A 16645-nucleotide genomic window follows, 5' to 3' on the forward strand; every position below is an offset into this window, starting at 1 on the left:
GTTACCCTTGCAATGTGGCTCGTTTAACTTTTGACAGCCGAGAACTCCCGTCCTCTGTATATGTCGCGGGACATCGGTTACAAGTTCGAAAGGTGATACCTACACCGCAACAATGTAGAAATTGCTGGCGTTTTGGTCACCCAGCGAAATATTGCAGATCTATGGCCGAATGCCCAGTCTGTGGTGCCGACAACCATTCTAATACATCTTGCAGTCAACCTCCATCTTGCCTTAATTGTAATGAAGCTCACCCTTCGTACTCCCGCCGTTGCCAGGTCTACTTAAATGAACGTGAAATCCGTTGCCTCAAAGAGGCAGAAGGTCTCCCTTATGCTATGGCAGTTACTCATCTCCGCCTCCAAGGGAGACTACCCCGTGTTTCTTATTCTCGTGTTTCCAAACATCCCCCCACTTCTGGGGTCCCATCTTCTGCAGCCTCCTCTGTTGTTACCCCTCCCATAGCCATTACGGCATCTAATCCTTTTGCTGTCCTTGGCTCTGACGTCCCGACTACAACTCAGTCTGTTCTCGCATCTTCGCGTCCTTCCTCACAAGCCCCAGTATCGACAAGACCTCGTACGACACCTAATACCAATCGCCCCTCTACTCAGAAGTCCAAAAAATCCACATTGCTCAAATCTTCTTTGCCCCTTCCTTCCCTTCTTCCACCTCCACACGTTACCTTTCCAGTCTCTGTACCTAGTTCTTCCCCTCTCTCTGGCTCTATTACAAGTGTGGAGATTCACCCTCCTCCTCGTACTATGCCTTCCACCCCCGTCCCCTCCCAAGTTTCTCCCTCTTCTGTCACCTCCCAGGTTTCTACCTCTTCTGTCCCCCCCCACACTTCATCTCCAGTCCCTTACACTTTTCCCTCCCCCTCTACTTTGGTACAGTCCATTACTGTCCCAATCTTTACTCACCCTCCTCCTCCTATCTCCAATATGGTTTCCCATACATCTTTGAATTCAGAAACACTTGAAGCCATTTCAGAATATATTGCAGAGACTAAACCTTCAATGGACACTGATTCACTTCCTGTTCCTTCTCTTCCCTCTCCTCCATCTTCACAACCCCATTCTTCGCAACGCTCCGTTCCTTCGCTACTTGAACATCTTCCAATGCCACCACACGTTGACTTTTCTAACCCCTCTAGTCCGTAGGTGCCTTTACCTACAGATTCCTGATATTTTCTTCATCGCCAATCATGGCCTATTTACAGTGGAATATCCGCGGCCTCAGGGGTAATCGGGGTGAGCTTCAGATGTTGCTTTCCAGGTTTTCCCCTGTTGGTGCTTGCTTACAAGAACCAAAATTACACTCGGCTGTTTTCCAACCTATCTCAGGCTATAATTTATTGTATTCTTCGGATCCTTTCTCAGATGGGACCTTTAATGAAAGTGCCCTTCTTCTACGCAATGATATTCCGTACTGTCAACTATTTGTCCATACCTCGCTGCATTACACTGCAGCCCGTATCCACTTGAATAAGTGGTTTACAATATGTTCTTTATATCTCTCTCCTTCTCGAGCATTTTCTATCCCAGACTTTGCCTTTCTTGTTTCATCCTTACCACCACCACTTCTGTTACTTGGTGATTTTAATGCCCACCATTTCCTCTGGGGGGGGTCTCATTGTGACTCACGTGGCATTCAGTTGGAGGCTTTTCTTGCCTCTCACCCCCTCCATGTTTTAAATACGGGTACTCCCACCCATTTTGATCCTCGTACTCATACTCTCTCTTGCATCGATCTATCAGTCTGCTCTTCCTCCACTGCACTAGACTTCACCTGGTCTGTTCTACCAGACTTACATGACAGCGATCATTTTCCGATCATTCTTACTTCTCCTTCCTATTCACCACCTTCCCGTAGCCCTCGCTGGCAATTTGATCGGGCAAATTGGGATCTTTACTCACACCTCACTGCTTTTAGTGAGGTTCCTTCTTCATCCTCCATTGATGAGCTCCTACACATCTTCTCGACATCAGTTTATACCGCAGCTTCTCATTCTATACCCCAAACCTCAGGCAGGCATTCTCAGAAGTGCGTGCCTTGGTGGTCTCCTGCTTGTGCTCGTGCAGTACGTTTGAAACGTGCTGCATGGGGCAGGTACCGGTACAATAGAACCGCTGAGAGACTTGTTGATTTTAAGCAGAAGCGTGCGATCGCTCGCCGTGTCATCCGTGAAGCTAAACGCACTTGTTGGCGAGACTATGTTTCCACCATCACCTCTGCTTCTTCTATGAGTGCAGTCTGGAAAAAAGTGAGGAAATTGAGTGGTAAATACTCTCCTGACCCGGCTCCTGTTCTACGGGTCACTGGTGTTGATATAGCAAACCCTCTCGACGTTGCCATTGAACTTGGCACACATCTGGTCCGTATTTCCCGAGGGCTCCATCTATGCCCCTCGTTTCTTTCCTCAAAGTCTGCCAGAGAGTTAGTACCCTTGGACTTTTCTTCTCTCGGAGAAGAACAGTATAATGTGCCTTTTACACTTCAAGAACTGGAGGCAACGCTCTCAGCTTGCCGATCATCGGCAGCTGGGCCTGATGACATTCATATTCGTATGTTACAACATTTACATCGGTCAGCCCTTGTAGTCCTCTTACACCTCTTCAATCTTATTTGGGCACAAGGAGTTCTTCCCCAGCTGTGGAAATCTGCCATTGTTCTCCCTTTCCGCAAACCGGGTACTACAGGACATGATGCCTCCCACTATCGCCCCATCGCTCTTACAAGTGCAGTTTGCAAAGTGATGGAACGCCTCGTAAATCGACGTTTAATGTGGTATTTAGAGACTCACAACAGTCTCTCCGCTAGTCAATATGGCTTTCGTAAGGGTCGTTCTACCATAGACCCCTTACTACGCTTGGATACGTATGTTCGTAATGCCTTTGCGAATAATCACTCAGTTATTGCCATATTTTTTGACCTTGAGAAGGCATATGACACAACTTGGAGGTATAATATTTTGGCCCAGGCCCATTCCTTAGGCCTCCGAGGCAATCTACCATCCTTCCTTAAGAACTTTTTAACTGACAGACATTTCCGTGTTCGAGTCAATAATGTTCTTTCCCCGGACTTCGTCCAAGCTGAAGGTGTCCCTCAGGGATGTGTTCTAAGCACAACACTTTTTCTCCTTGCTATAAATGATTTGGCCTCTGTTCTTCCACCCAATATTTGGTCATCACTCTATGTTGATGACTTCGCTATTGCTTGTGCAGGCGCTGACTGTCACCTTATTGCAGTTTCTCTCCAGCATGCGGTCGACCGTGTTTCCACTTGGGCCACCACACATGGGTTTAAATTTTCAAGTACCAAAACTCACCAAATTACTTTCACTAGACGCTCTGTTATCTCCGATCATCCTTTGTATCTCTATGGCTCCCGTATCCCCGAACGTGATACAGTCAGGTTTCTAGGCCTTCTCTTTGACCGTCGGTTAACCTGGAAACCTCACATTACCTCTCTGAAGGCAACTTGTCACAGCCGGCTAAACCTTCTTAAAACCCTTGCTCATCTTTCCTGGGGAGCTGATCGTCGAACTCTGCTTCGCCTACATTCAGCCCTCGTTTTATCGAAACTCGATTATGGTGACCAGATTTATTCCGCGGCCTCTCCTGCTACTCTCTCTAGCCTTAACTCTATCCATCACCAAGGCTTACGTTTGTGCCTTGGTGCTTTTCGCTCTTCCCCTGTTGAGAGCCTCTATACAGAAGCAAATGTTCCATCCTTGTCTGATCGCCGTGATGCCCATTGCCTTCGTTACTATGTACGCTCTCACGATCTACACAATCCTTCCATTTATAGAATGGTCACCGATATTAGTAGACATTCTTTATTCGTTCGCCGCCCCTGTTTGCTCCGTCCCTTTTCTCTTCGCCTACTTTCCCTCTTGTCTTCCCTTCAGTTACCACCTTTATATGTTCATGTAGCATCTCACTTTTCCCTACCCCCCTGGGAAGTTCCAGCTGTTCGGGTCTGTTCTTTCTCACTCCCTTGCTCGAAAGCTCAACTGCCTACGGTGGCTTCCCGCTCTCTTTTTCTTGATCACTTCCACTCTCACTCTCATGCCACCGCTGTGTACACAGATGGCTCTAAGTCTTCAGACGGCGTCGGATTCGCAGCAGTGTTTCCGGACAGCGTCGTACGAGGGCATTTACTATCTTCAGCTAGCATTTTTACTGCTGAACTGTATGCCATTCTTGCAGCACTTATTCGTATCGCATCTATGCCTGTGTCATCATTTGTAGTAGTCTCAGACTCCCTTAGTGCTCTACAGGCTATACGAAAATTTGATACATCTCATCCCCTAGTTCTCCGTATCCAACTTTGGCTACGCCGTATCTCTACCAAACATAAAGATATTGTTTTTTGTTGGGTCCCTGGTCATGTCGACGTACAGGGCAATGAACAGGCAGACACTGCTGCGCGGTCAGCAGTATATGACCTACCAATTTCCTATCGAGGTGTTCCATTTCTGGACTATTTTGCTGCAATAGCTACCCACCTTCGCACCCGTTGGCAACAACGTTGGTCAACTCTGCTCGGTAACAAACTTCATTCTATTAAACCGAGCATAGGTTACTGGCCGTCTTCTTGTCATCAGTGCCGAGGTTGGGAGACCACTCTCTCCCGCCTTCGCATTGGCCACACTCGTCTTACTCATGGGTATCTCATGGAGAGGCACCCTGTTCCTCTCTGTGAGCAGTGTCAAGTTCCAGTATCGATTAGCCACATTCTGTTAGACTGCCCTCTCTATCAACGAGCACGCAGAATTTACCTCCAACGTCGTCTTCGTTCTCCTACTCTCTCTTTACCTTCCCTTCTTGCTGATGGACCCTCCTTTAATCCTGACTCTCTCATTGACTTCTTGACAACGACTGATTTACTCCACAAACTCTGATGATACTTTTCGCACTCCCCTCAGCCCTTTCTGGTTCAGTCTCTTGCTGCCCTTTACCCTTTCACCATCCACTGCCCCGCTGTTATCCGTAACCTGTTGCTCATCCATCTCCCTTTTGCCACCTGATGCCCTCGCTTCCTTCCTGCCCTGCAGCGCTGTATAGTCCTTGTGGCTTAGCGCTTCTTTTTTGATTATAATAATGCATTGCTACTTATTGCACATAGACTATATGTATTTCTGAACTCTTAACAGAATTACCTGATATTTGTGCATTGTGTTTTAATTCTGAACACAGCCACCCACTTTAGGGGCTCAATTATTGTGGCTGTACTTGTACATTGCTTAAAATTAAAATGTTTTCATTTTAAAAGGAATACTTGGGGGGGGATGTATACACACTGACAGATGTATATCTTTCATTGTTTATATGTTGAGAGTTTAATCCCCCTTTTATGGATTAATGTATCATTGATATGGTGTACAAGTGACACAGCTTTATTTATTCTCAATAGGTTTTAAACTCAGTCAACCATTCTTGGGTTACTGTACAGGTAAAGTTGTGGAAAAAATACTCTTGTATACAATGCATAACTTTTATTTACATTTGGTAACATTCATCTTCTCTTTCTGGAAGCGAATCATCAGACTTGCTGATCACCCCTTGAGAGTATAGCTTATTTGTAATGACATTCTCAATAATACAAGAAATTTTTCTAAAACTTGAGAGTAATAAATTAAACTACCAACAGTTTTCTGTATAAAAATACTGAATTTAGTACGCAAAAATCTAAAGAGTTGTATTTATATGGCTACGTTTTATCTTGAGTACGTCGTCAGAAAATAGGGAAAAGAAAGCAAATATTTGGTTAAGGGAGGAAGTAAAATAGAAAAACTCATAATTTCTTAAATATGGAGCAGTAGCAAAAGTATACTGTATACTGTGCAATACTTGGTGATTAAAAAATTGTGCATCCTGCATTGAAAGTTACAGTAAATTTATAATAGTGTTCAGCAATTATGATGTGCACACTTGGCCCTCATATAACACAGTACAGTATAATCACACATTCAAAGAAAAGATCACAATATGAATCCATACTATATGAACTCAACCTTGTTTCGCAAAAGACAGATTAGGTTTTGAACTCCTTCCGTCCCTCTTTTCGAGGTACAAAAGATATAACTATCTAAATAATGCACTTAGTACCAGTACAAAACATTAAAGCAAATATATTAACAGAATACAATATATACATGGGATTACTAATTATAGATTGTAATTTATTGTAAAAAATGTATTCTGTATATTTTATCATTTATAGCACATTTCATTAAAATATTTTACCATCTTTTCCATTTTTAATCATAAATTATCATTTAAATTATTATTATTATTATCAGTTTAAGTTCTAAACCCAAAATGGTCATTCAGGATATCATACCTAAATAAGTTTGGGCATGCAGCAGGCATGTGTGAGCGTGTTAGATGGAAGTGAATGGAGACGAATGGTTTTTGGGACTTGACAAGCTGTTGGAGTGTGAGCAGGGTAATATTTTGTGAAGGGATTCAGGGAAACGGTTAGGCGGACTTGAGTCCTGGAAGTGGGAAGTACAATGCTTACACTTTAAAGGAGGGGTTTGGGATATTGGATGTTTGGAGTGACATCTAAACTGTTGCACCTGAGTGCCTCTGCAAAGATAGTGATTGTGTGAATGATGGTGTTGAATGATGGTAAGTGTTTCTCTTGTTTTGGGTCACACTGCCTTGGTGGGAGACAGCTGACATATTAAAAAAAAATATAACGGAGGACATTCATGGGAGTTAGGTCTATGAAGGTCATACAGTACCTGGGTAATTGAAGGCAATCGGGTTTGATCTGAGGAAGGCAATTACAACTTAATTCTTTGGACCAAGAGCCCCTCAACTTTCAGGCACCTACATTGAAGAGTGGAGTGACCTCTGCACCTGGTTTCATACGTACAACTTGCTGTCTTTCGTAAATCCTGTCATAATAGCTGACATGTTTGTGTTTTCACTAAAAGCATAAGATTACTGTTATCACTAATATAAGCTGGTAATAAAGTATGCTAAGATATGATGGTTTTGTTGACAGTAGTGTAAAAATGAATATTAAATTCTTGGGCTCTAAAAGTAATAATTGTACCTAATTTATACCTATTTTTATTTGCAGGAAGAGGGTGGGGGAGTGAATTTCATTTCTTGGTCTCACATTGTTAAAGTTCATGTGGTCATATTTCCTTAAATATTGCTCTTAACCTAAAAATATTAACCCTAGTAAGGTATTCATGGGTGTGGGTCATGAAATACATTGTCATAAGCCTCATGCTCACTTTAGTGATTGTTTCGTCAATTTATCAACAATAAAGTCTGATTAGAACGATTATATTTTAATATTTGTCCTCACTGGGTATATTGGATGAAGACTTGTATCTCTAGTAGTATGCCTCTCTAGGGTTAAAATTCATAAGAATGCCTAAATAAAGGAATGCATTTGAGATCTTGTAAATCTGATGTGGTTGAAAATAAATCTAGCTAAAGTGCAGTGCTGAAAGTTCCCAAGGCTGTATAATGCAGTATTTCTTTAAATTCCACTCTCAGTATCTTGCCTAATTATTATAATCATAACTAAAGTGCTAAACACACAAGGGTATGCCATTTTTTTTTTTTAAATGTATGTTAATATTTTTCCTAATGTTATACCCTATCACTCGATAGGATATTTCATAATTTGATTATTATGTTTCTTTAAATGACTTAATTTATTTAATTTTGTAGTTCATAGTCTGTATAGTATGAAATTGGTAGGGAAAGAAAAACTTGTTATAAGGGGGGCCAAACCTTAATGACATGTTTAAAAAAAATAAATAAATCTACAATGACACCACTATACTGAAAATTTATTTCATGTTGATGAAATACAGTATTAAAATCATCTCAGGTTGCATGATATTTTAATCATCCAATATTTGGTGTGGGGGTATGGGGGTGGGGGTGTGTGGGGATTGTACAGTACTGTGTGTAAGTGTATATACATGCATGCATGCATGCATACATACTGTATTTATTTCTAACGATTTGAAAAAAAAGCCTTCATTAAATTTTTATCTTATGGGAGAAGCACTAAACCCATGGGAGTTATATACTGCCTGGGGAATGAGAGAGATTCAGGTTTGACTCAAGGAAAGGGAGGATAAGTCCATTTCCTTGGATCAAGAACCCATCTCCAGCATGAAGGCACCTTAAGGAGTATAGGGATTCAGTGTGGTGGTAATACAGTTACAAGACAGAAGGTCACTGTAGTAATATACCAAGTCTTACAAACCTCCCCAACAATTCATTAGGTTTGTGAAAGTTTAAATTATTGGCTCAGTCTGAAATTATTTTTCCCACTGGGTTTGCACTTGTTAATGTTAAAAAAAACTTCTGGGAGTTTTCATCTTAAATTTAATGTGATAAAATAATGCTGCCAGTGTAATAATTAAGAGGGGGGGGGATGAAGTTCAATTCAAATCTGTTCATACTGCTTGCCTTAAAATATAATTTCAAGGTTTGTAGGCTTTATCTGTATGTGAACAATAATTAGTTAACACAAACACTATGGAGTGGTTTTTTTTGTTACAGAAATTTGTTCTGCAGAGTTTATAAGCAATTTATAGGCAGTTTAAATGATTTTTTAGTTAATAATGAGGCATGAAGGAAGAGCTAAGGTATAGTGTTGAGGGAAAGGTAAGCACAGTATTAAGTTGAAGAAACAGGATACTATTGTTGTCAGGAGAAAGTGCAAAACCCAGAAGGGTCATTCATATCATGCCTGGAGAACAGGAGGTAGTCAGGTTTGATAAAGAGCCTTTCAGTATACGGAATAATTCTCAAATGTTGACAATTTATCAGTAACAGATGGAGAATATGAGCAAGATTGTATTGTATATTGAATACTTAGGGGAACAGAATTAGAGAAGATAAATGTGACGGGTAAGTTGAATATGTAGTTTCACAGTAGTATGTAAAATGAAGAATGTTGAGTACATCAAAAGTATTACTTGTAATCTCTGATTGTGAAGATATTAGATGGATTAATAGTGCAGTAAAATAATGCAATAAGCATTGGTAGTTATAATTGTTTGGAATTTTTGGAAGACGAGATTCTTAGCATTGAATTAGAGTAAACAAGTAATAGGATATTATGAAAGGCTGGTAAACATGTTACCAGTGAAAGCTGTGTATACATTACTCTTTTTAAGTACAGTGTTGCACAGTAATTCCACAGTGTCAGTCAGTTCCAGGCCAATAGCAATTTTAGTATACTATTTATTCATCTGTATTAATTCCCTCTGCTTCAATTAAGATAATGGACATAATTGTTTGTATATATTATAATCGACTGTGAGAGTTTAATGTAATCTTTCTGGTACATTTTCTTTGGTTATTTACAAAATTAATTATACTACATTATTCTGTCTGCTAAACAGTTCTTTGTCATTGATTTTATACATATGCATTTGTTGAGTTACATCAGTTGTGTATATGGATTTGTTTGTCTATGGATTCATTTGTGTACTGTACACTACATGCACTTACTATATACTGTATGTACAGTATGTATATGCATTCATTTATGTATTCAGTACCCTGTACGTATATGTTTATATTCATGCATACATTTGTTATTGCATTCTCCAGGATTGTGGAGGCTCTGTTACTAAAACTTGAGATATGATGGTGGGATGAAACACTCATTACCTGTTCTTTGTGACTTGGTGCTTGCATGCTATATTGCAATGAACCCAGTCTTTATTGTTATTTTGCTTGCATCTTCAACTCTCCAGTGATGGGTGTAATGCAGTGGCTTAATGGTCTTATTCTGAGAAAAGAAGCTTTCAGGTATGAACAACTGGTTTTAACAAGTTTTTGAATGCAAAAACTATTTTTTGGGGCATTTTAACTGATTGTTGTAAAGACAGCATGAATTGTGTATAGTTTTTGAATGGGCTTTCTCAGTACACAAGGAATTAAAAAATACAGTATAGGAAATATGTGGATTATCATAACCAAATTATAGATACAGCACATACTGCTTTAATATTATACGTATTGCAATATGTAATTTAATGATTATTTATTGAAATATTAAACCTACAGCTAAATGTGGAGAAAGTATGTTTTAGTTATGTTCAAAACATCCTTATGTATTTTTCACTTTATAATTGTCAGGAGAAAGAATACAGGTGTATGTGTAGAGTTTGGAGGAAACTTTTGTGATGAGTGTTCCATGTTTAGATTAATGAGCCACTGCATATAGATCTTTATTTCTCTTGGCATTTCTTGCCGTCAATATTTCGTCCTCTTTTTATTCTATACTTAATAAGTAGAGATAATCACATTACTTATTATAAGGTATTGTTGTTTAATAGCTTAGATGTTATTGCTGAGATGCCATTCTTGACAGAAATTGCCACCAATAACTGAAGTGTGTGTGTTTTCATCTATTGATAAAATACTGCTTATAATTGACATCTTAACATTGAGAAAATAGTCAAGTACTGTTTGAAGTTATAATCCCATATATTAGCCATGAAAGTTATATATGTTTAAGTTAATTTATATGAAATATTACTGCATGTGTTAATATGTCAGGTGCATAGCCTATTATATTAATCATGACACAATCAAGCTGGTTAGTACAAGCAATGTGAGATATAATTGTAGAATTTTCTATTTATCACCACCTCAGATAAAAAAATTTTTGAAAGCACAAAGCATTCAGTATATTACAAAGAGAATTCAAACAGTATTTTTGTCAACCATATTATTGCCAAAGAATCTCTTTTGTGGATGACATATACTGTTGTACAGTATTTGAAATATAATATGTATGTTTACTGTGTCATCAATAAAAACTTTTTGCATATATCCTGTGTTTTATTATACAGTGCTCCTTGACTTATGATGGGTCACATCCCGATGAACTCACTGTAAGTTGAAAATATGGTAAGTCGAATAAATAGCTACTGTCACTGAATAAGTAAATAAACAAATAATTACTGTAACTAAATATCAACACTGAAAATTAAATGAATGAATACATGTTTATCCTATCAATATATGTACAGTTCTGTATAATACAAAAAAGGTTTTTTTTTTAACAGAAGATTAGAGTTAGGAAAGGCTTCAATTTAAAACCTGCAACATCTCCATCCAGAAGCAGTGTAAAACGATCTTTGAATGCCTTGAATCTGGCAGATCAAAATTCAAAGTTTGATGACTATTGAATGTGCATCGCTATCGCACCACTGTAAGGTCAAAATCTCTTAAATCAAACCATTGTAAAGTGAGCAGTATATATTTTTGTCTCCACAAAGGTTTGCATTTAACAGATTCTTAGTTTTTTTTTTTTTCCCTCCTAACACGGTTGTCTCCCACAGCGGCAGGGTGACCCAGAAGAGAAAGAAACACTTTCGCTATCATTCACATAATCACTGTCTTTGCAGAGACTCTACAGATTTATACACCCTCCATAACCAAACCACCTCAACAACCCTTCCTCAGCCCTCTGAATAATACTTACAGTAACTCCACACCTCTTCCTAATTTCCATACTATGAATTCTCTGCATAACATTTATGCCACACATTACCTTTAGACACGACATCACTGATTCCAGCATCCTTTTCGCTGCAGCTTGGATCTGTGCTCCAGTTCCCCGAATTAAGCCTGAATGCCTTCCACATCCCCCCCCCAGGCGCTGTATAATCCTCCGGGTTTAGCGCTTCCCCTTGATTATAATAATAATAATTTTTGCTGCAGCATTCCCAACCCATGCTTCACATCAATATAAGATTGTTGGTACCACTATACTCTCATAAATAATTCTTTGCCTCCATGGATAATTTTTTTTTGTCTCCACAGATACCTCTATTTCTTCTAAATTTTAGTAAGCTATACAGGAAAAGGGGTTACTAGCCCATTGCTCCTGGCATTTTAGTTGACTTTTACAACACGAATGGCTTACGGAGGAAAGATTCTTATTCCACTTCCCCATGGATATGAAAGAAAAAGTAATAAGAACTATTAAGATTAAATCAAAGAAAACTCAGATGAGTGTGTATCCATAAACATGTATATGCATGTGTAGTGTGACCTAAGTGTCAGTAGAAGTAGCAAGACACCTGAAATCTTGCATGCTTGAGACAAAAAAAAAAAAAAAAAAAAAAAGCCAATCCTACCATCATGTAAAACGATTACAGGCTTCCGTTTTACACTCGCTTGGTAGGACAGTAATACCTCCATGGGCAGTTGCTGTCTACCAACCTACTGCCTATAAAAGTGAGGTGTACCCCAGGAAGACCTGACCACCATGCCTAAGAATTAGAAAGTTGAAAGTGAACATAGATAAGAGTAAGGTGATCAGGGTATCAAATGATTTAGATGAAGAAAAATTGGAAATCACATTGGAGAAAGGAGTATGGAAGAAGTGAATGTGTTCAGATATTTGGGAGTTGACTTGTCAGTGGATGGCTGTATAGTCCTTGTGGCTTAGCGCTTCTTTTTTGATTATAATAATAATTGTCAGTGGATGGGTTTATGAAGGATGAGGTTAACCATAGAACTGATGAAGAAAAAAGGTGACTGGTGCATTGAGATTTCTGTGGAGACAAAAAATTATCCATGGAGGCAAAGAAGGGAATGTACAAAAGTATAGTGGGAGCAACACACTTATATGGGTGTGAAGCATGAGTTGTAAATGCTGCAGTAAGGAGGAGGCTGGAGGCAGTGGAGATGTCATTTCCAAGGGCAATGTGTGGTGTAAATATTATGCAGAGTGTTAGGTAAGACACATATGCAACGTGTCTTACCTAACAACCTGTCGGTATTTTATACCATTTTATTGTTCATTATGCAGAGTATTCGTAGTGTAGAAATTAAGAGGTGTGGAGTTACTTAAAGTATTAGTCAGAGGGCTGAAGAGGGGTTGTTGAGGTGGTTTGGTCATTTAGAGAGAATGGATCAAAGTAGAATGATATGGAGAGCGTATAAATCTGTAGGGAAAGGAAGGCGGGGTAGGGGTCGTCCTTGAAAAGATTGGAGGGAGGGGGTAAAGGAGGTTTTGTGGGCGAGGGGCTTGGACTTCCAGCAAGTGTGTGTGAGCGTATTGGATAGGAGTGAATGGAGACGAATGGTATTTGGGACATGACGAGCTGTTGGAGTGTGAGCAGGGTAATATTTAGTGAAGGGATTCAGGGAAACCAGTTATTTTTACATAGCTGGACTTGAGTCCTGGAAATGGGAAGCACAGTGCCTGCACTTAACCCTTTGACTGTTTTGGTCGTATATATACGTCTTACGCACCACTGTTTCGGATGTATTTATACGCATAAATTCTAGCGGCTTCAAATCAAGTGGGAGAAAGCTGGTAGGCCCACATGTGAGAGAATAGGTCTGTGTGGTCAGTGTGCACCACATAAAAAAAATCCTTCAGCACGCAGTGTGTAATGAGAAAAAAAAAAACCTCACCGTTTTTTTGGATTAAAACACCAACCTTGAGGTGTATTTTTGTATAGTATTTATCGTTGTATTCTTGTTTTCATGGTCTCATGTGATAAAATGGAAAACAAATTACAGAAGTAGAGATGATTTTGATTAGTTTCAGTGAAAACGACCTTGAAATTGAGCTCAAAGTAGCAGAAATGTTCGATTTTTACCAATCTTCAGGAGTAAGCAACTCACACCACACGTCCAATACACATCAACTGGGGAGTCTAATATTCTTTCACTAGTGCACTGATATTATTTTTACCATTTTTACAATAATGCATTAGTCTGCATAACAGTAAATTTTGAAATTTTTTGTATGAATAAAAAATCAAAATAGAAAGCAATAGTAATATAAGAGGGGCCTAGAGACGAGACTAATGAACAGAGGATATGTTATTTTAGTGCCAAGAATGTCTATATTGTTTATTTTGGACCCTATTTGAAATTGGCATCTTTTTTAATTAGCGTGAAGTTGGCCAAATTGCCAATTTCTGATCACTTTATTGGGTAGTTCAAATCGGTAAATTGGCAGTTTCTTGTACTCAACTGATAGAAAAAATGGAGTTCTAAAGAAATAGCTATGAGTTTGGTCAACTGGAATAACGGAATTGGCCAAAAACGGCTCAAAGTCGGTGAAATCACTGATGCGTATATGTCGCCGAGACCGCTAACTTTGCGGGAGTGTAATTCCGTGAGTTTTCGACCAAATTTCGTACTTTGGTGTCATTACCATCGGGAAAAGATTCTCTATCATTTCATAAGAAAAAATAATTTTTTTTTTCCAAAAATTTTGCGACATAGAATGAGTTTCAGAAAGGGGCTTGCGACAACAAAGGGTTAAAGAAGGGGTTTGGGATATTGGCAGTTTGGAAGGATATATTGTGTATCTTTATATGTATATGCTTCTAAACTGTTGTATTCTGAGCACCTCTGCAAAAACAATGATTATGTGTTCTCGGGAATCATAGATTTCGGAAATCATACGAATATTTTCGTATAAACATGGGCTCGCTAATCATATGTTGACTCACAAAAAGTAGTTCGTCCAGGACGCGTACACACAGTGTGAGCCGGGGCGGCCTCCCTACCCAGCCAGTCTGGCATTGTTTACCAGTGAGCGAAGGTCCCCTCACGTGCTCCTACGAAATATTTCATAATATTCCATTCATTTTAGTCCTTGCAAGTACTAAATAAGCTACCCTGGCTCCAAAGAAAGCTCCTAGTGCCAAGCCTGTGGTAAAGAAGGTGAGAAATACGATTGAATTTAAGAACAGCAACAGATCGCAGCTCAGAATCTTGCTGCAGAGGAGGAGGAAGAGAGATGGAAGAAGGTGCCTTCTTCAGAAATTAAAGATATTTTTGCTATGTGGGGGAAGATGGAAAGCTTTATGGAGAAACATCACCCTGACAAGGTTGTTGCAAGCCATGTTGGCAACATGTATAGTGACAAAGTCTTGGGCCATTTTAGGGAAGTGTTAAAGAGATGCCAGAAACAGAGCTCTCTGGACAGTTATTTTGAGAGACAGGACTCCAGTGACTCTCAAGGTGGTCCTAGTGGCATTAAGAAACAGAGAAGAGAAGCAACCCCAGAAAAGCAATTGGTACCTGAGGTGTTGATGGAAGGGGATTCCCCTTCCAAACTGTAAACAATCCAATCTCTCTCCTCCTCCAGTCTCTCATACACTAAGAAGAATCTCCAATAAAGGTAAGTGTTATGCTGTTAATGTTTCATTCATCATTTCCCATTGTATTGTTTATGTACTACATCTATATTTCATGTCAGGAACGGATGGGTGTCAGGAACGGATTAATTGTATTTACATTATTTCTTATGGGGAAAATCGATTAGCAAATCGTAGATTTCGATAATAGTAGCAACTCCAGGAACGGATTAACTACGAAAAACGAGGGACCACTATATTTTCTTTTTGGGGATTTTCTTTCTTTTTTGGGTCACCCTGTGTGGCATGCAAAGAGTACGTAACCTTTATTCGGCGCATGTACACACCCTCATTTACAGGCTATCTCCCCCAACCAGCGAACCAGGTAACTAAGAGTCGACGATGGGGCCCCGTCGTTCAGCTAGTGACCAGGTTCCAGCCAATAAGAAGATGGTTTTGGCAATCGCAGAGGTTATGTGGGTACCAATCTCCTGTCTGCCTTTGTCATTCCCATTCTAGAGCTGGTTGAAGCACGGTCTGCTCTCTTGTGGCTTCTATTCTGCCTTGCTTACCGTGGAGTGCACTAATACCTATCACTGTACATAGTGTACATATTGCTGTTCTAAATTGGTGAAGGATAATATAAGTCAAAACTTTTCTGCTGTGTTTATTTTGCTCCCTTTACACCCAGGATAACAGGCCATTTGGACTCCTGGGTTGTAATACCCTGCCTCGGTCGGAGATGGCTGAGTTGTTAAAACATATATACCTACCATCCGACTTACGACCTACTCGACTTACGACCACTCGACTTACGACCGTGTTTTTTATGCCAAATTTCTGGGAAATAAACAACTATTTGTGTTGCACACAGTGTTTATCCTAAACCTTACAGTATAAAATACAGTACTAACAGCATAAAAAGTAAAGTAAAACATGAAATACCAAAATAAAACAATAAAATAAAGTCATTACAAAAATGTTTTGTTGATATTCAGTAGTAAAGTTCGACTTATGACCATTTCAACTTACGACTAGTTTCTCGGAACTGAACTCGGTCGTAAGTCGGATTCAAATTCAAAGTTTATTCTCTATAAGGATTACAATGCTGAGTTTACAGAATTTGGTTATTGTGTGGTTTACATGTAGTAAAATAATAATTACAGAGTGTACCACAAGAACACCTAGCATGGCTAGGCATTTCGGGCAGACTTAAATTAAATCTTAAGTTTAAAATATTACAAAATTATGAGGTAAGTTGGTATTATGGCTAAGTGACTAAATACCTAGTTTGTGAGTTTAGCAATGTGAATGCTTTTGTTTTGGCACTATACATAGTTTCAGTATTGGAGTATCACAGGCCAACTTATGACTAGTTAAGATTCATTATTTTGAGATTGAGATTGATATTTCTGTTTATGGTCAAATGGGTGAGTGAGTGTAAGTGTTAACCACCAGGTGGTATTCGTGTAATTAGTTGACAGGGTGTATCAGTGAGATAAGATGTTTTCTGATGGTAGTTTT

At 39.3% G+C, this 16645-nt stretch overlaps 1 protein-coding gene across 1 annotated transcript in view; it reads right to left on the minus strand.

Moving 5' to 3' along the window:
• Window positions 1–7526: 7526 nt before the first annotated feature.
• LOC128695202 (ubiquitin-conjugating enzyme E2 T-like) overlaps window positions 7527–16645 on the minus strand; it is a 29693-nt gene continuing 20574 nt past the window's right edge. The window contains exon 6 of the mRNA XM_070091309.1: window positions 7527–10898. Within this exon, the coding sequence (XP_069947410.1) occupies window positions 10896–10898 (3 nt within the window). The 3' untranslated portion in view covers window positions 7527–10895. The remainder of the gene's footprint in view (window positions 10899–16645) is intronic.

This window comes from Cherax quadricarinatus, chromosome 35 (genome assembly GCF_038502225.1).
Source record: "Cherax quadricarinatus isolate ZL_2023a chromosome 35, ASM3850222v1, whole genome shotgun sequence".
Classification (NCBI taxonomy): domain Eukaryota; kingdom Metazoa; phylum Arthropoda; class Malacostraca; order Decapoda; family Parastacidae; genus Cherax; species Cherax quadricarinatus.